The sequence below is a fragment of the Lactuca serriola genome, chromosome 8, assembly GCF_051521515.1.
Source record: "Lactuca serriola cultivar US96UC23 chromosome 8, Lser_US96UC23_V15, whole genome shotgun sequence".
In the NCBI taxonomy this organism is placed as follows: Eukaryota; Viridiplantae; Streptophyta; class Magnoliopsida; order Asterales; family Asteraceae; genus Lactuca; species Lactuca serriola.
In genome coordinates this window covers 198,211,604-198,228,488 of record NC_136415.1, presented here as the reverse complement: position 1 = coordinate 198,228,488, position 16,885 = coordinate 198,211,604, and the positions used below count along the sequence as shown (strand labels likewise).

Here is a 16,885-nt window from a genome sequence, read left to right as displayed (position 1 = left end):
GTTTTAAATGATGGTTTACTTAAATACATGATAGCCAAAATCACTAATACAAATATATAATTGATAATAATGTTTTGTGAAACGATAACAAAAGAACTTGTATGTTCGGCAAGGTAGCAACATTTGCCCATCACTAATGATGCGAACAAGTTTTCCCATATTAAAAAACCATTCATATTCAACAAAATGAATAATTTCTACAAACATAAAGGTAGTATATACTTGGTGCCACCGAGAGTGTTTTGTCATACTAGGTCACTTGCCGTACCTTCTTTTGTCTTGACCTACTAAACGATTTTCTATCAACACAATCACACACACACACACACACACATATATATATATATATATATATATATATATATATATATATATATATATATATATATATATATATATATATACTAACTTATAAAAGAAATCCTACTATTTATATAAATAGATCCAATAAAATAATAATATTTTTTTAAGACGTTGAACTCTCTAAGCGTAAAGTACAACTAATCATGAATAAAATAATATTAAATTTTAATCTGATTATCTTTGAAATCTTATCTCTTCCAAAAATTTGACCCGATCTCTTTAATCCTCGGTTTGAATCAATGCTTATTCCTAAAATCTTGGCAAATATCTATCCATTGGCACACCATTCTCTCTATTGTTTGTTATTCCTAAAATTTAACCCGAACCTCAACCCACCTACGATCAACAATTAATAACATGAATCTCTCTATTAATGGCCACCAAATTTAGTCATGCTCTTCACGATCATCATCAAATTTAGCAATGAAAGGTGGGTTTTCAGCGCCCGATGATTACATCTACTTCAAGTCCCAAGTCCCTCTCCACAAGATCCCAATAAGTTTTTCTGGTCATAGATCTCGTCGATCTTTCACTTGATTATACATCTATTGACTTACCCAATTCGATAAATCACTGGTTTAGTTGGCATCGATTGTTACTTTCATTATGTCTAAACCCTATTTACAGTTTTGATTCAGCGTCAATCGTTCGATGTTTACTCTCAATAAACCTAAAATTATTAAAATTCACATTAAATTGGAGCTATACTTCAACTTTTGAGATTAAATTGGCTAATTTGTAGCTTCCGATTGGTGTATTACTTACAAGCATAAAGCATTAATCTTTATAGCAACTTCTATAAACAGAAAAAATGTTGATATTAGATTTTACATCCAAATTGATATAAGAATAACATATATAGACATTAATTTTGACATAAATTTTACAGATTTGCACAAAATAATGGAGATATTATGAATTTCGGAACTGCTGGAACAACAGATGTTTACTACAAACAAATCATGGCACTCTCCATGAAGGTAACAACAACTTTAACATTGTTAAAGACAAAAACCAAATTGAAGGATTCTTTTTCATAACAAAGTTTTCAGAAATCTTTTTTTTTGTTTTGTTTCTTTTTCAGGATTATCGAGTGATTTCTATTGATATTCTCGTGTTTGGAACAATCAAGAATGGGTTCAAGCATTTGAGAAGTTTTTAGATGTTATTGATGTCCACCATGTAAGATTATCTGGTTCCATTTTTGATGTTATTGTTATTTATTTATCTAATGAATCTTTTTTTTAACAGACATCTTCATGGAACATCACTTGGTGGAATTTTAGCTCTACTTTTTGCTCAACATAGGCCACCAAGAAGAGTAAAGTCTTTGATCCTTTCAAATGCATTTTTGGATACAAAATATTTCTTAGCTGCAATGCCTTGGGTCCGTGTGTACGTATCATAAAAAAGGACACTTTCTATATACAATTATACACAAAAGTCTTTTTTTTTTTGGACTGAATGAACTGTGAGTAAATGACTATTTTACCCTTATGTTACATTGTTAGTTAGACCCCTTCTTTCCTGTTGAAACAGTATGTCCTAACAGGAATCCCAAATGGTCCACATAAGCCATTTGTTGCTAATTCTGTGGACTTTGTTGTTGCACATGTGAGTTTTATAAACACACATAATGAATTATTTCCTAATAATTTGAAAAAGAAAATCAATATTTTAAAGTAATTATGTCGTAATAAATATGTTAAAAACATAAAACCTGCAGGTTAAGACCCTGGGGGGATTTGGCTTCCAGATTGACTTTAATAAGTGATGTTGCATCAGTGGGACCTCTTCGTCTTTCAGATTCTCTAATCACTATAATGGATGTAAGCTTCCATAACTCATAATCATATTAAAAACAGCAACCTAAACCTATCCCACCTAAGGAAATGTTAGATTTACACTTGCTGACTTAACACTTTGCTGTTGGTATTAATGAACTCGGAAACCAATTTTTTTACTTTAGAGCTATATTACTAATAAGCATGAATTATGTTTCATGTCATTGTTAGAGAGCTAAAGGAATGTTTATCCATATCTGTAAAACATATGTTCTTGTGAATCATTTATTTAATTTTATAATTAATTTGGTTAATAGATAATATTGTTTTGCAGGTAGAAGTGAAGATGCTACTGATATCATCATAGACTCATAGTACTACTTCTAACATAACTTTCTATTGGAAGGGTATGGATCTTGCTATGTTGGCGAAAGGGGAGCATAAGGAAGGGGTGTTGATTCAGGTTTCTTGGGATATTTATCTATTTTAAGCTGATGGGTATGGGCTGGAAAATGGCATTGAGGAGGCTAAGTTGGCCAGCCTCAACTCCGTACTCCATGGAGACTATTGGATCACTGCCCCCTCTAATATCAGGCCGAATTACGTTGGAGTGATGACGCAAGCAAGGCAAGACATATCTAAAGTTTGTCTTTTATTGAAAGGTGTTGTTATTTATTATCTTTTTTATTATTTTTCCAATAATACCTTTTGTTAGATACATATTATTTGATTCATTACTTTATTTAGTTATTACTTGTTAGTTTTGTTGTTTTTTTCGTCATATTTGTATTTCTCCAATTATAATTTTATGAAAGTTAATATCGTGTATGGAATAATGTATTAAAATATAGGCTTAGATATAAAAAGAAAAGTATAAATATTACATTATGAATAAAATTCTTTTGATGGATGCTAGAGAAAAGAAAGGTATAAGCAAGTCACTTTGTATGGATGTGTCCTGATTTTTAAAATGAATGACTATAAACGTACAGTACACACCAAAATATTTATTTTCTTTTGTATTGCGAGGTTACATTGATTTGTTGCCGTAAAACCGATCGATAACAATATGCATATGTTTTGTGTTACTCCTTATAGAACTTATTGCCGAATGAGAAACTATTTTTCGCCGCCGCTTTGCGCGGGTCTACGGCTAGTATCTTATAAAAGAAATCTCACTATTTCTAAAAATAGATTGAATATAATAATATTATTTTTTTAAGACGTTCAAATCATTAAGCTAATAGTACAAGTAGTCATCAATAAAATAATATTAAATTTTAACATGTGTTTTGAATCCTTATATTTCTCAACAAATTCTATCTCCTTCCCTAAATTTCGGATAATTCAAAATTTGAAACCATCAGAAAATACATGTTGATTCAAATATCCCTCCTGCAGATGGCTCTTTCTTAACAGGTTTTTATTTTAATCCTTACTTGTAATTGATTTCATCATTTTTAACTTTTTGTATTTTTATCTTATAAATATATTAGGTGAAGGCTTTATTATATCAGGTTTGTTCCTAAAAAGGTTTTTACTATGTTTCTTTAATGTGTTGGCTTTGCAGGTTCAAAGAACTCAACCAAGAGGGCCAGTTAGAGCATTGTGTTATCATTAGTTTGTATATTTTGGCATCTTACTTTTGCAATAAAGAACAGTTAAACACAAGATTTGACATGATTAAGGTAGTTTGTATATTTTTCATCTTGTTTAGTCTAAAAATGAAACCTTTTTCATCATTGGTTCTTATAATATCAAGTTTCATCACATGGATTTCCTGATTACGGTGATTATTGTCCTTATTATAAGGTTCTATATAGATTGTGTTCAATATTTTAAGGTTTCGAGAACCTAAATCAATATGAATTCTTGAATTACATACTATCGTTGAAAATATTTTAATTTGTGACCAAACTTGGTTTAAAATCACAATGAACAAGTTGACACCTGAGTATTTTGACCTTCTCAAAGGCCTATTTATCGACTTTTGAATCACAACACCTGATATTCCAAAGGTTTCTTTTTATAAACTATTATTTATATATTTTAGCATTTTACTTAGTAGGACATTAAATTAATAAAGGAATTAAGGAAAACGAAAAAAAAAAGATGACGATAAACAATACAAGTGGTTTGGGTATGTATAAATGGAAGTAATAACCATTTAGGGGGTGTTTGGCAAAAAAACTTATTGCTTATTAGTTTATTAGCTTATAAGTTAATAAGTAAGTGTAGGATAACTTATGAAAAAAATGACGTATTAGAGGTTCCCCACCAAAATAACTTATTTTAATCCAAACACTTTTTTAACTTATAGTGATGTGGAACCTAATAAATTGTTTTAAAAAAACTTAGCCAAACACCCCCTTAATATGATATGGTAATGCTCTTGAAAAATAGATATCATTTAATATTCATTTATCAAATTATTCGCCGTCCGCCGCTTTGCGCGGGTAGACGGCTAGTATATATATATATATATATATATATATATATATATATATATATATATATATATATATATATATCATATTAAAAGCTAGTTGTGAAACCCGTATATTATACGAGTTAATTTTTTTTTTTTGGAACGACAAATCTATTCTACTCCTACACTACTCCTAATTCTCCACCTATGTCCCTCACGGGACTTGAACCCTCGACCTCAAGGAGGGAGGGCAACACCGGATACCGCTGGTCTAGAAGCACTTTGGTTTATACGAGTTAATTAAAACATAATGTTAAATAGGAGCGATTAAATGAGAAGTTTTTTTGAATTTAAAATATGAAATAAGTGAAAATTATGAAAAAAAAACATAAAAAAATAAATTAATTAAAACTATGTGTTTAATTGTTAGACCCATGTACTAAACGAGTTATTATAATAAAATGTTAAATACAAATGTTTAAAATGTAAATTTATTTGAAATTGAAATTGAAATTTCAGATTTCAAGTTTGAAATTAATAGTTATTATAATAGGTTTAATTTATGGAAACTAAATTAATGATATAGTGGAAATGAATAATGAAGTAATTGACAAGTGAAAAATAAATATATTTCAAAATTATGACAAAATGACATGTGGTCAATTAAATGAAAAAATGACAATTGACAATAACATTTTCATTTATTATGGTAGATGAGAAAAAAATTGAATTATTAAAATTAATAAGGTTTTAATGTATTGAATATATTACATATATAAACTTTTCCTAATAAATACCTTACATATATATTAAATATGAAAATTTAATTTAATAAAATGAAAAATATAATAAAATAACTAGTGAAAAATAGAAAATTCAAAAATTCTAGAAAATATCATATGTCAAAATGAAAGAGAAGATAACATGTGACAAAAAGTCTTTTATTCATTAGGAAGGATGGTAAACTGCATCATTTGAATGATCCACACCGAATCCGTCACAAGCCTATTACATTGGTAAATCACAATACACCAATAATATTTTAGGTGTGTCAAATATTGAACTCTTGACCTCATTTATGAAATTTTATACCTTAACTACTAGCTAGGCTCTCATCACATGACACACTGGTCATATGATATAAACACTGAGTCAGACTTGATCATTGCAGTCGTTTTAACTGAGTCATGGCTTGTTGAAGATGTGGTCAAGTGTTCGATCTTTAGTTGATGGCAATCCAAAGATACAGTTGTAGGTGAGTTGTTTGCAATTGATGGGCCATTTTTAATGGACCAAAAATGGTAGGGGAGGGGTTGGCATATGGAGTGGAGTGGGGTGGGGTTAGGGGTAGGGTAAGGAACATATTAGCAAACGAATAGCTGTTTATTTTTGGTGTTATTCTAGTTTTGACTTCCTTTTACTCCATCTCTTCCCTTTGACCAAACTTCAAACTTTGACCTTGCTTTCTGTTTATGCCTAGCCCTACCCTCACCCTAAAGCTTTGACAAATCCCAAACTTTACTTACCCATCTAAACCAAGGATCATATGGCATTTTGTTAAAAAAAATCAATTTCAAAGTGTAATTGTGCTATTGTCCCTTTCATTTCATCTCAAACTCATGGGCAAACACAACTATTTTTGAAATATAAGATGGTTTTATTTAGCAATTGAATCTAAAACAATGGTACTTTTGTCATTTTGTTATAATTAGTTATCATTTGATCATATTTTTTGTGTGGACTAAGTTATTATTTTAATAATTAAAATCTTTTTACATAAGATATGTAAGATCAAATTCTTAGAATATAAATTTTTTATTTTTGGGATGAAAATATATTTTGCTGTGAATATAATATTTGGGTGTAAAACCAATTAATGTGATGAAGAAAACCAATCAAAACATATGGGGTTTTATTATAGAAAAAGGAAAAAGAGTCGGTGAAAGAGCTCCATCCACCAAATTGTTTTTCCATTGCCTCCACTCCGCATTATACTCTCTTTTTTGTTCCGCGTTATTATTCAAATGTATAAATGTTACTTTTTATGTTATAAAAGAATTCATTCTAAAATTTTACAGATGATCATAACCCATATAATATAATTTAAACGAATTTCGTAAATCTACTCAACCCATGTAAAATAATTAAAACGAATTTCGTAAATCTACTTGTATTGTACTAAAATTAAAATATTTTACTAACAAAAACCGAATACAAGATCTTTCCTTATGAAATAGCATCAAAGCTACAAAAAAAAACTATGTTTATATAAATTTATTATTACCAACTAAGTTATAATTAGATCATGATATTGATATGAGATTTATAAAAGCGTACGAAACTTGTATATTTAACAATACTAAATGGTATAAGTTATGCTTAGTAAGATAAGAAAAAGGTTCGGAGCTCATGAGAAAATCATGTATTGAAAAAATATTTCTTTTAAAACAATAATACACATTCTAATCTATTTTTAAACGTTACTTGTCTTATATAAGCTTGAACTCTTTTAAAAAAGGACATCTTATTATACTGTTAGGTTTTTTGGTGTATCAAATCATCAAATGTAATGTATCATGCCCATGCAAATCTACATTTGTATATACATTTGGCATAAATGTATTCGATTGGAAATGTTTAGATGATTTGAAGCCATTCAACTTAACGTTTAGATGATTTGAAACCATTCAACTTAGAATTATAGTAATATTATTTCTATCTGTTGTTTGATAAATTGTGTTAAAACAACGCCGACCCTAAAATTGAAAAATGTGGAATTCGAACTTATATATCGGCTTCATATTTAAAATGCTAGAATCCTGTGTAATTATCTTTAGACCAATTTGTAGAGTCCTAATAATTGAATAACAAAAAGAAAATATAAAATTTATGGAGAGGAACAATTTATCCTCCTTCTCTAGACCACTTCCCTTTTCCCCTCCCCTCCCCTCCCCACCCCTACCCTCCACCCATATGTCTAATCCATGATTGTTTATATAGCATGACCCCCTCTATGCATCGACATTAAAATATCTGGTTTGACACATAATTAAAAAAAAATGATTAATAGTTAAATATATATTCTTAGAAAAAATAATTCTAATATCTATCATTCCTCTCACCAAATTTAGCTAATATCTTAATGATTTTTAGACAAATATATTATATATTTCTTTTACAGGTGACAGTTTCAAGTTATTTTATTTAAAATCTGTCCGATTTTTATTATATATTATGTTTAAGGATTAAAAATTGTCTAAGGTACAATAAATGCTTACAAACTATTATTTTATATAACTACATTTAATATACTGATTATTTAAAAAGATTAAACGAACATTGTAAACCATTCGAAAAGTTAATAATTTTAATCCGAATCCATGTTTAATTTTAAAACAATAAAGAAAGTATTAATTTAATGATCCATGCATGTAATATATAATCGCATTAGAATGCATTTACTGTAAAGAAATTTTGATGATAACCATAACCGTGTTGAAGTGTAATCCATTTTCTCTTTCACGCGTACACCAAAAAACTAAAATAAAAATCCGAAAAAAAACTATAAATAGACTTGTAATCCATTTCTTCTTTACCTTCTTATTCTTCTTCTTCTTCTTCTTCTTCCAAACACACACTAAACTAAATGGGATTCTTCTACCTCTTCTTTCTTCTCGTTTCCATTTCCTCCACCACAAATGCTTGTGATCGATGCCTTCATCAAAGCAAAGCTGCCTTCTTCTCCAAAGCTTCTTCCCTTTCTTGTAAGAAACTTTTAATTACCATCTTCTTTACTTTGTAATGGATGATCAATTTGATCACGACCCATATGGATTTTGAATTGATATAATCGATTATTAGATTGACCAAGAAAAGATTTCTTGAAATAAACTTGTGGGTGTTCAAGAACCGATGTTTTATATGTAAATTTTGCTGTAAAAATTAGTCTTTTTTCTTTCTTTCTTTCTAATTAATGAGTGAATCACTTTCTTGATGATCATCGATTATGACCCAACTGCTTTTTTAATTGCAAAAATTAATTTGGAGATCGACCCAGATAATATTTCTTGACATAATTTAATGGGTATTAATTAATTTCTGATATTAATGCAGCTGGAGCATGTGGGTATGGTTCCTCTGCTGCTAGCTTCTATGGTAGCCACCTTGCTGCTGCTGTTCCCAGCCTTTACAAATCCGGGTCGGGTTGTGGTGCTTGTTTCCAGGTTCGGAATTCTTATATTTACATTCTTGGCCTCGGTGTTTAGCATATTGTTTGTGTGAATTTGTATGTTGAATTGGGGGTATGGATGTAATTTTGCAGGTGAGATGTCTGGATTCTAAGCTGTGTAGCAAAACCGGAACTCAAGTGATAGTAACTGATGAGAATAAAAACAATGAGACAGATTTTGTGTTGAGTGGTAGAGCTTTCATGGCCATGGCTAATAAGAACATGGGCAAAAACTTGTTGAAACTTGCCGTTGCAAACGTGGAGTATAGAAGGTGAGTTTGAAGCAATTGGTACAATAATATATGCAAAATGTACAAGTCTTTTTGAGTCTTGGTTGCACTTTGTACAATCATAAATACATAAAGTACAACCCTTTTTAAGGTTTAGTTGCCATTGATAGTTTGGTAGAATCATGCATAGTTAAAATACTTTGAGTCTTGGTTGTCCTCGGTATAATAATACATGCACAATGCACATCTCTTTTTAGTCTATATGGCTCATGGTATAATCATACTTGCATAAAGTACAACCCTTTTAACGATGCATAACTATAAAGTACAACGTTTTCTAGTTTTAGTTGCCATAAAAGTACAACTCTTTTGAGTTTTAGTTCTATTTGGACAATCATACCTATATGCATAAAGCAAACACCCCTTTAGTTTTAGTTGACATTGGTACAACATGTATAAATTGTGACTTCTTTTAATTTTAGTTATCATTGATTATCCCATTTAAAGTTCACTCTTGCTTAAATGTAACCTTTTCAAATTGTATTTAAAAAAAAACAATTTCTATTCCATAATAATACGTTCATAATTGTTTTACTTCAAGTTTTTTTGACCTGATTTCGTCTCCCTTAAAACAGAGTACCATGTGATTTCAAAGGCAAGAACTTCACTGTAAGAGTTGAAGAATCGACTCAAAAGCCTAATTATCTTGCACTCAAATTCCTATACCAAGGTGGTCAAACTGAAATCGTTGCCGCTGACATTGCGCAGGTTAGTCACAAGCCATGTATCACAAGTTGTACAATCATGCAATACACTTGTACTTTCCTCTAATTCATGGTTTGACTTTCTTTAGGTTGGTTCGTCAAGCTGGACTTATTTGACCAGAAGTCATGGGGCTGTTTGGGACACCAGTAGAGCTCCGGCGGGTGCCCTGCAACTCCGGCTGGTGGTGACCTCCGGCTATGACGGAAAGTGGATTTGGGCCCAGAGTGTGTTGCCGGCTGACTGGAAGATCGGAGGTGTTTATGACTCCGGCGTACAGATCGATGATGTAGCTCAAGAAGGATGTGGTGAATGTGATGAACAAATATGGAATTAACTTTTTTTTTACACAAAATGTTAAATTGGGTTATAAGTTAATGATATAGAATTCACAGTAAAATAAAATTATATTGTAGATGGAGTAAGTAAATCTTGTGGAGTAGATGATATATTAGGTCCGATCGAGTTGGAGTTAACAAATGTATGAACTTATTATTACATGATATACAGATCATTTTACAAAGTTACTACTTTTGTTACTTGCGTACAACTTTTAATGTTAGTGACAATTTTATTTGCGTAGAGATGGTAATAAACAATGCATCTGAATTCTGAAACATCAAAATAAGTTGTGCTAGCAAAACTAAAGACTTGCTAAAAGATATAAAGAAACGTGTTAGGATTCATGTATGATTTTAGTACCCTAAATTTAGATCATTATGATGTTAATTAATGATTAGTTACTTAATAAACTTTGTTTTTTTTTTTTGTGATAAGTAAGCTTCTACTTATCAATAGAAATGGAATAGAGGAACTAATGCTGTTACAGCGACCAAAGAACACATGTCCCTTTCTATATATATGTGAAATACTATATATAATATCGTGTGCATTCACAAGTCACAACATGAGTTTTGTAAAGCGTTTTTGGTTAATATGGGAACAAACTTTATCGAATTTGATGATTTTGTAGCAATGTAAAATATTTTGAGATTTTTCCATAATTATTGAAATGTTGGTAATCCTTTGTTTTGCATTGTGTGTGGAATAAGCGAGTGCCTAGTGCTTATTTTTACGATCAGTAAATGACTTTTAAATGCTTATTTTACCATCATTTTAAAATTTTATAGAATTTTGAGGAGAAAATGGTTAAATATTATAAGACGATTGTGTGAGTCAATTGTTTTTAATTCTTAGTATTTTTTAACTCGAATGGTGCACTTTGTGGACTAAAATATTAAAGAGTTTTGTGGACTTCAAAATGAATGGGCTCTTGTTTGTAGATGGCCAACACTAAATTGGACCAGGCTGTGGATATCAAAAAACTATCGAATGACACTAAAGCATGGGAGTTTCATTTTTATGCTTTCTTTTGTTTTTGGTGAAGTGTATTGCTATCTAGAATTTAATTCTAAGACGATGTTGAAGTCTCTTCCCATCATTGTTATGAATTCTATTTTAATTTTTACAAGGTAAACTTTTATCGGATTCTGGTTGATTTGGTAATTTGATTAGTTAAATATAAACTATGTTTTTCTTATGTTACTAGGTTTAAACCCGTAGAAATCAACGGTTGATAATTTGAAATAAAATTATAATTTTGATTGTCTAATAAAAAAAGATATCAAAGTTTATGATTTAAAATCTTATCTTTCAAAACTGGTAGCATCAAAATCCAAAATAATCCATATGCATTTTCAATTTGAATATATGACTTTTTTTGGATAACTATCATCAAATAACTAAGAAAATAAGAACAAATTAACCAAATTCTTTGAGCGAGGCATATTCTACTAATCTATTGTTTGATAAGTAACTCAATGTTTGTTCCATGATTACAATAGCCACTTAAGAGCTTTACAATTCCTTCCATCATAATGTTTATGTGATTTTATATTACATTATATTTAACATAAGCAAATCAATTTTTCATACAATTCTGATCAATATGGAATCTACATAATGGTCTTATTCCCAAATAATAAACTCAATACCTAAACTTTCAAGAAAAATTGTGGATATGCATCTTCAAAATGATGAAGGAAATTCTATTGTCATCACAACTTCAACCTATGTTCTTCATAATTCACCAATTTTTCTTCATACTTTGGCAGCTCTTACCAGATCCCATGTCTACAATGAGTTCATTTTAAATTTTAATTGCTTTAGGAAATAATCACAACGACATAAGATAAAAGCTCCTAAAATATTAGCCATCAAAAAGTAAATGTCACTAAAGAGTCCGGGTAGGCCAAAATAACTGTCTTTAGATATAAACAATTTCTCTTAGTCAATATTTGAAACAGAGAAAAGAACCCAATAAAAGTATCAAGCAAAAAAGACACAAATATGGTGAGAAATAGTACCTTTTTGTAACTTGGTGGTGGCTTGTCATCAAAAAAGACAAGTCAAATATAGGAGCACAAGGGTATAATCAGAAATTTAGTTTTGTTGAGATGTTTAAGGAACCCCTCCCTCACTTAATACTCATTAAGACATTCGCAATGCAGTAACTATTAACGAAAGTTTCTTTATATATCAAGTAAAAAAATTATATACATTCATCTGTACCCATTCAGCACATTAAGTAAAAAGGAAACTCGCATACCATACTTACTGGAACTGGTTAAAAGTTTGGATGAGTAGCCCGTAAAAGAGTAATCCTGGACCGATTTATGCAACAATTTCAGTTCTGATACACCTCGAGCACAAAGCTTTTTAAAATGAACCACAAACCTAAATAACAAAAGCACCTAATCAGTGATATAAATATAATTGGATTCCTTATATGTTAAGAATCTTTGAAACCTTTAGCTCTCAATTTCTACCCCTCAAGCTTCTTCTACATAATAAGTAGTTAGAGGCTGACCTGTCACATCAATCATGAGGCAATTCCCATCCAAACAACTTTTTTGATGTTAGATTCAAGTAAGTAATGGATGATTTTGAGAATAAAGAAAATAGTGAGACACCAAAGAGTGAATTGAATGAAAGATTGAACAGTTAAAGATGATTGAGCTGACCATATTTGAACAGGATTTGACTAGAAAAAGAAATTGTTTTTGAGATAAAAAATGTGTTTACCAAATTAAATAGATCTGGTAATTGACCAAAAAAACCATTTTCACTAAAGCTTAAATTGATCAAATTTGATAATAAGTCAACCTTGTTTGGTAGCGATCAAGAAACTACCACCAAGATTAACACTTTGAAAACTCAACGTTCTTGAAAAAAGTTGGTGGAATTAAGTTAACCCTATTTGGTAGCATTCAAATCAATGTACTCAAATGTGTTCATTCTTATATTGTAAGGAAGTGGGCCTGGATTCCTAACGAAACCAAACTAAGAAACTTCAAGTTTGTTAACCTTGATAAAATGATAATCAAAGACTCGATCGATAAGAAATTTCAGTTCTGCATATAATACTTACTTCAAGTTTGTTAATTTTGATAAAGTGGCAATCGAAGCCCTAAAATCAAACAAAAAAACGATTAAAGAACAATCTTAAATACAAACTTACCAAAACTTATCAAGTCGGTAAAGGTTTCCAACATTCACCATAGAATCTTCAAAATCATGATTGAGCATAATCGATGGTTAAGGTGGTTGGAAGCATGAGAAATATGTGTGCTGCAAAGAGAGACCCAGGAATAAAATCGATTGAGGTAATATATGGAGTCTACCGAAGCTTAGTAAATACAATTCAAAATTGAAAATTGATTTTGCTTCCTGATTTCTTGTGATTTGATAGCTGTTTTTAACGATTTATTGACAATGAGAACCGAAATTGATCAAATTGAATTCAAATTCAAATACATCATATCCTTCCTCATTCTTCCAGTTAGATTTAATGGGGGCATGGCTTTAATAGGAACACAAGGGTATAATCAGAAATTCAGTTTTGATAATATAGGCGGGAAAATAAACTATAAAGGGGCTGAAGAGTTGACATGTGTCATTAGAGCCACTGTTTTATTAGAATAAAAAAAATATAGGATTGTTGTTTTTTTTTTGTATAAAATGCAAGTGTAACAATAAAATGATGCTAGTGATTATTTTTTGGGAATGATTTGTTAGGAGGGACGTCCGAAACAACTCTTGTTACCAACATTAACTATTTATACACTAATGGGAAGGTTATTTTATATATAAATATCATTAGAAGATTGCACTTTTACCATAAAATATGATTTTTATTGTTACATTTGTTTTTATAATACATCATTAGGTTAAATGATCTATTATTCCTTATGATCGACAACCACAGGCTTAGAAATCATTTAATTATGGTGATCAAAATTGGATTCATTTTCATTTATATGCAGAAACAACATTAAGAGATTTCATATAATTGTTATGTGTGAATTTAATTCTCGATTATTATAGGGATATTTTGATCACTTTTTTACTTAACTTCTAGAACTAATGCTTTTGGTTCAAATGAACACCACATAAATGTGGGATTTGTTTTTTTAAAATGAGTTGTTGCACCAGAAGATGAACTATTTAAATAGTGTTAGCCATTCAGTCACATTTGAATTAAAATATTTTGTAGTTTACATTATGCTTCTTATTTTCAAGTAACTTTAGTTTTAAGACTTATTTTGAATTTGCATAAAGTTGAATTTAGGTTTAATAGAAAACAAAACACCAAACATATTTTCATAATGCAATGTCACGAAATGGTTTTGCATGAATTAACTTTTTTCTATGGGATCGATATCAGGTTCTCCATGAACTACATTACATTATTACTTACGGACCTTGTATATTTGCAAGTAGAAGAATTTGTTAACAGTAAGTTTCATACATCCAGAAACACCCAACCCCAATAATTATTACTAGACTTCTCAAGGCTAATATACTTATTTGACATGTGTTCAAATTATGAAACTCAGTTGAAGATCGAAGATGGAATTAGATTTTTAGCTTTTTATAATAAATCTTAATGTCGATTAAGATGTATGTAAGATGTTTACTTTACATTTATCTATTATGTTATACCATTGTATGCATTGACAATTTAAATCTTTTAAATGTTAAAGACTTGACCGTTTGTGACATCTTCTACAAATTGTTTACTTAAATGTTTTTGTTTGTGAATTCCATGTCATGATGTTCTAAAAATTGTATTAAAATTATTATTTCAAATAGCTCATATGATGAGTGTTACAACAAGTATGAAGCATATTGAACACTTGGTAAAACTATCCGTTGTAATAAGTGCAAAGTTTAAATGTGAAGAGAAGTATATGTATTATTGATGTGAAAGGTATATATAAATTATGATTTGTCAAATTTTAATTATAGTATGTGTGGCAAAGGAGTTTGTGTACTTTTGTTAAACTTATAAATCGTATATTTGTGATTATGGAGGTGTGTTTAGAATGAAAGGGTGAAAACACAAGTATGTTGTCTTAATCGGTTTGGAAGGAAAAATTACTATTTTTCGTGATGTTTGTATATGATGGGGATATAAGGAAGCTTAAGAAGGATTTTAGAATGGTTTAGAAGATCTTCATCTAAAGATCCAAGAGCCTTGAACCTATAACGATCATAATGAAATACTGGCACATCGTAGTGATCAAGAGATTCCATGTAGCCTTCATATGCTATTAGTAGAGTACTCAATCTCCTAGGTTGAGCCATCACATATGAGGACTGAGCATTATGTTGTTTGAGGGGAATTCCTCTCATGTCTTACATATTACTATGTTCTAAAGCCTACTTCATTTTAAACTCTCATATTATGTTCTATTTTAGGTAGGAAACTTAGATAATGATTTATTTTCAAGGAAATCATTTATTTAAACCGAAGTACCTTTCGAGAATATTATAAATTATATGTGTAAATATTTATTAAGTGGATAATGGGTGAAACAAGGGTTAGTGTAACTAGAATGATTGAATTAAAATTCAAGGTAAATTTGAAGAATTTAAATACTTATATAATTTTAGTTATCTAATGTTATTTATTTTTATTACTTGTTGGTAACTATAAAAGCATAATAAGTTAATATTTAATGAATATCTGGGTTTCTTATCCCATATAATCATAAACACTGTCAATGAGGAGAGATAAATAATGAGAAATTGACCAACAAAAAAAGGGTTTGCCTTAAGTGTCATGACTTCAAATAAATCCCCGCACCTAGTGTATTTATATTGTTGGATCGAATTGTAGTTGTAATCAATGGTTCAATAAGATCATAGTCTACCAAATGGCTTCTAGCCTAGTGGTATCAGGTGTTGTCTTTTCTCATTGAGGTTAAAGGTTTAAGTCTTGTCTGAGACATAGGTGGATTTATGAGTACTTTAGGATTTTATTAGATTTTTCATTCCAAAAAAGATAATGATCCATTGTATATTTATGATCAGATCATAATAAATGATATATTTATGAGTCTTAGTGACTCTAAAAAGATCCCATCAAAACCATTATTGTGGTTGTATTATTATATAAAAAGCAGCCTTTGCATGTAATTTTTGATGATGGGTTTTTAGGAACAAAATTGATAGAAGCAGTGAGTAAACCATGTATGTTTAAAAAGTTAGTTGATCTAGTTTTCTATTCAACACAATTGACTTAGTAATAGTATAGGTTTAATGCTTTGTTTTTGGATTGACTTAGTTTGGTTACTTTTTTTTGTCCATTAGAGAACATAACATTGTTTTTAAGCCTAGTTAAATTTCCAAAAAAAAATTAATTAGGATTAGTACTTAATTTGTAACTTCCCAAAAATACCAAGTAAAAATTTCATTTTTAAACAACTCAAAACATTCATCCAACAATTTAAAAGATAACTATAGTGTAACATATGAGAATACATCAAAGTAAATCATAAAGATGCCTCGGAATAAAACTCTAGGGAATGCAATGTGATCAAGCTAAGCCCTTCCCTTTCGATCCAGAAGTGTCTAAAACATTTAAACATAAAACCGTAAGCACAAAGCTCAGTGAGTTCCCCAAAATACAACATATCATACACATAACGGGTATATTTCTACCCTGAATGAATGTTATGGCCTAATCATAGTCTGACAATCACTTCTTTTCATGGGCCAAATCATGGTCTTTCATTGGAATATC

General features: G+C 29.9%; 1 protein-coding gene and 1 pseudogene across 1 annotated transcript; both read left to right on the top strand.

Moving 5' to 3' along the window:
• Positions 1-786: 786 nt before the first annotated feature.
• On the top strand, positions 787-2,514 carry LOC145067745 (uncharacterized; annotated as a pseudogene).
• Positions 2,515-8,173: 5,659 nt separating this feature from the next.
• On the top strand, positions 8,174-10,322 carry LOC145069304 (expansin-like A1). The gene is made up of 5 exons (XM_079016241.1): positions 8,174-8,339; positions 8,689-8,798; positions 8,897-9,075; positions 9,669-9,801; positions 9,887-10,322. Exons 1-5 carry the CDS (start codon positions 8,222-8,224, stop codon positions 10,130-10,132), a joined length of 786 nt encoding a protein of 261 aa, XP_078872367.1. The 5' UTR covers positions 8,174-8,221; the 3' UTR covers positions 10,133-10,322.
• Positions 10,323-16,885: the final 6,563 nt, after the last annotated feature.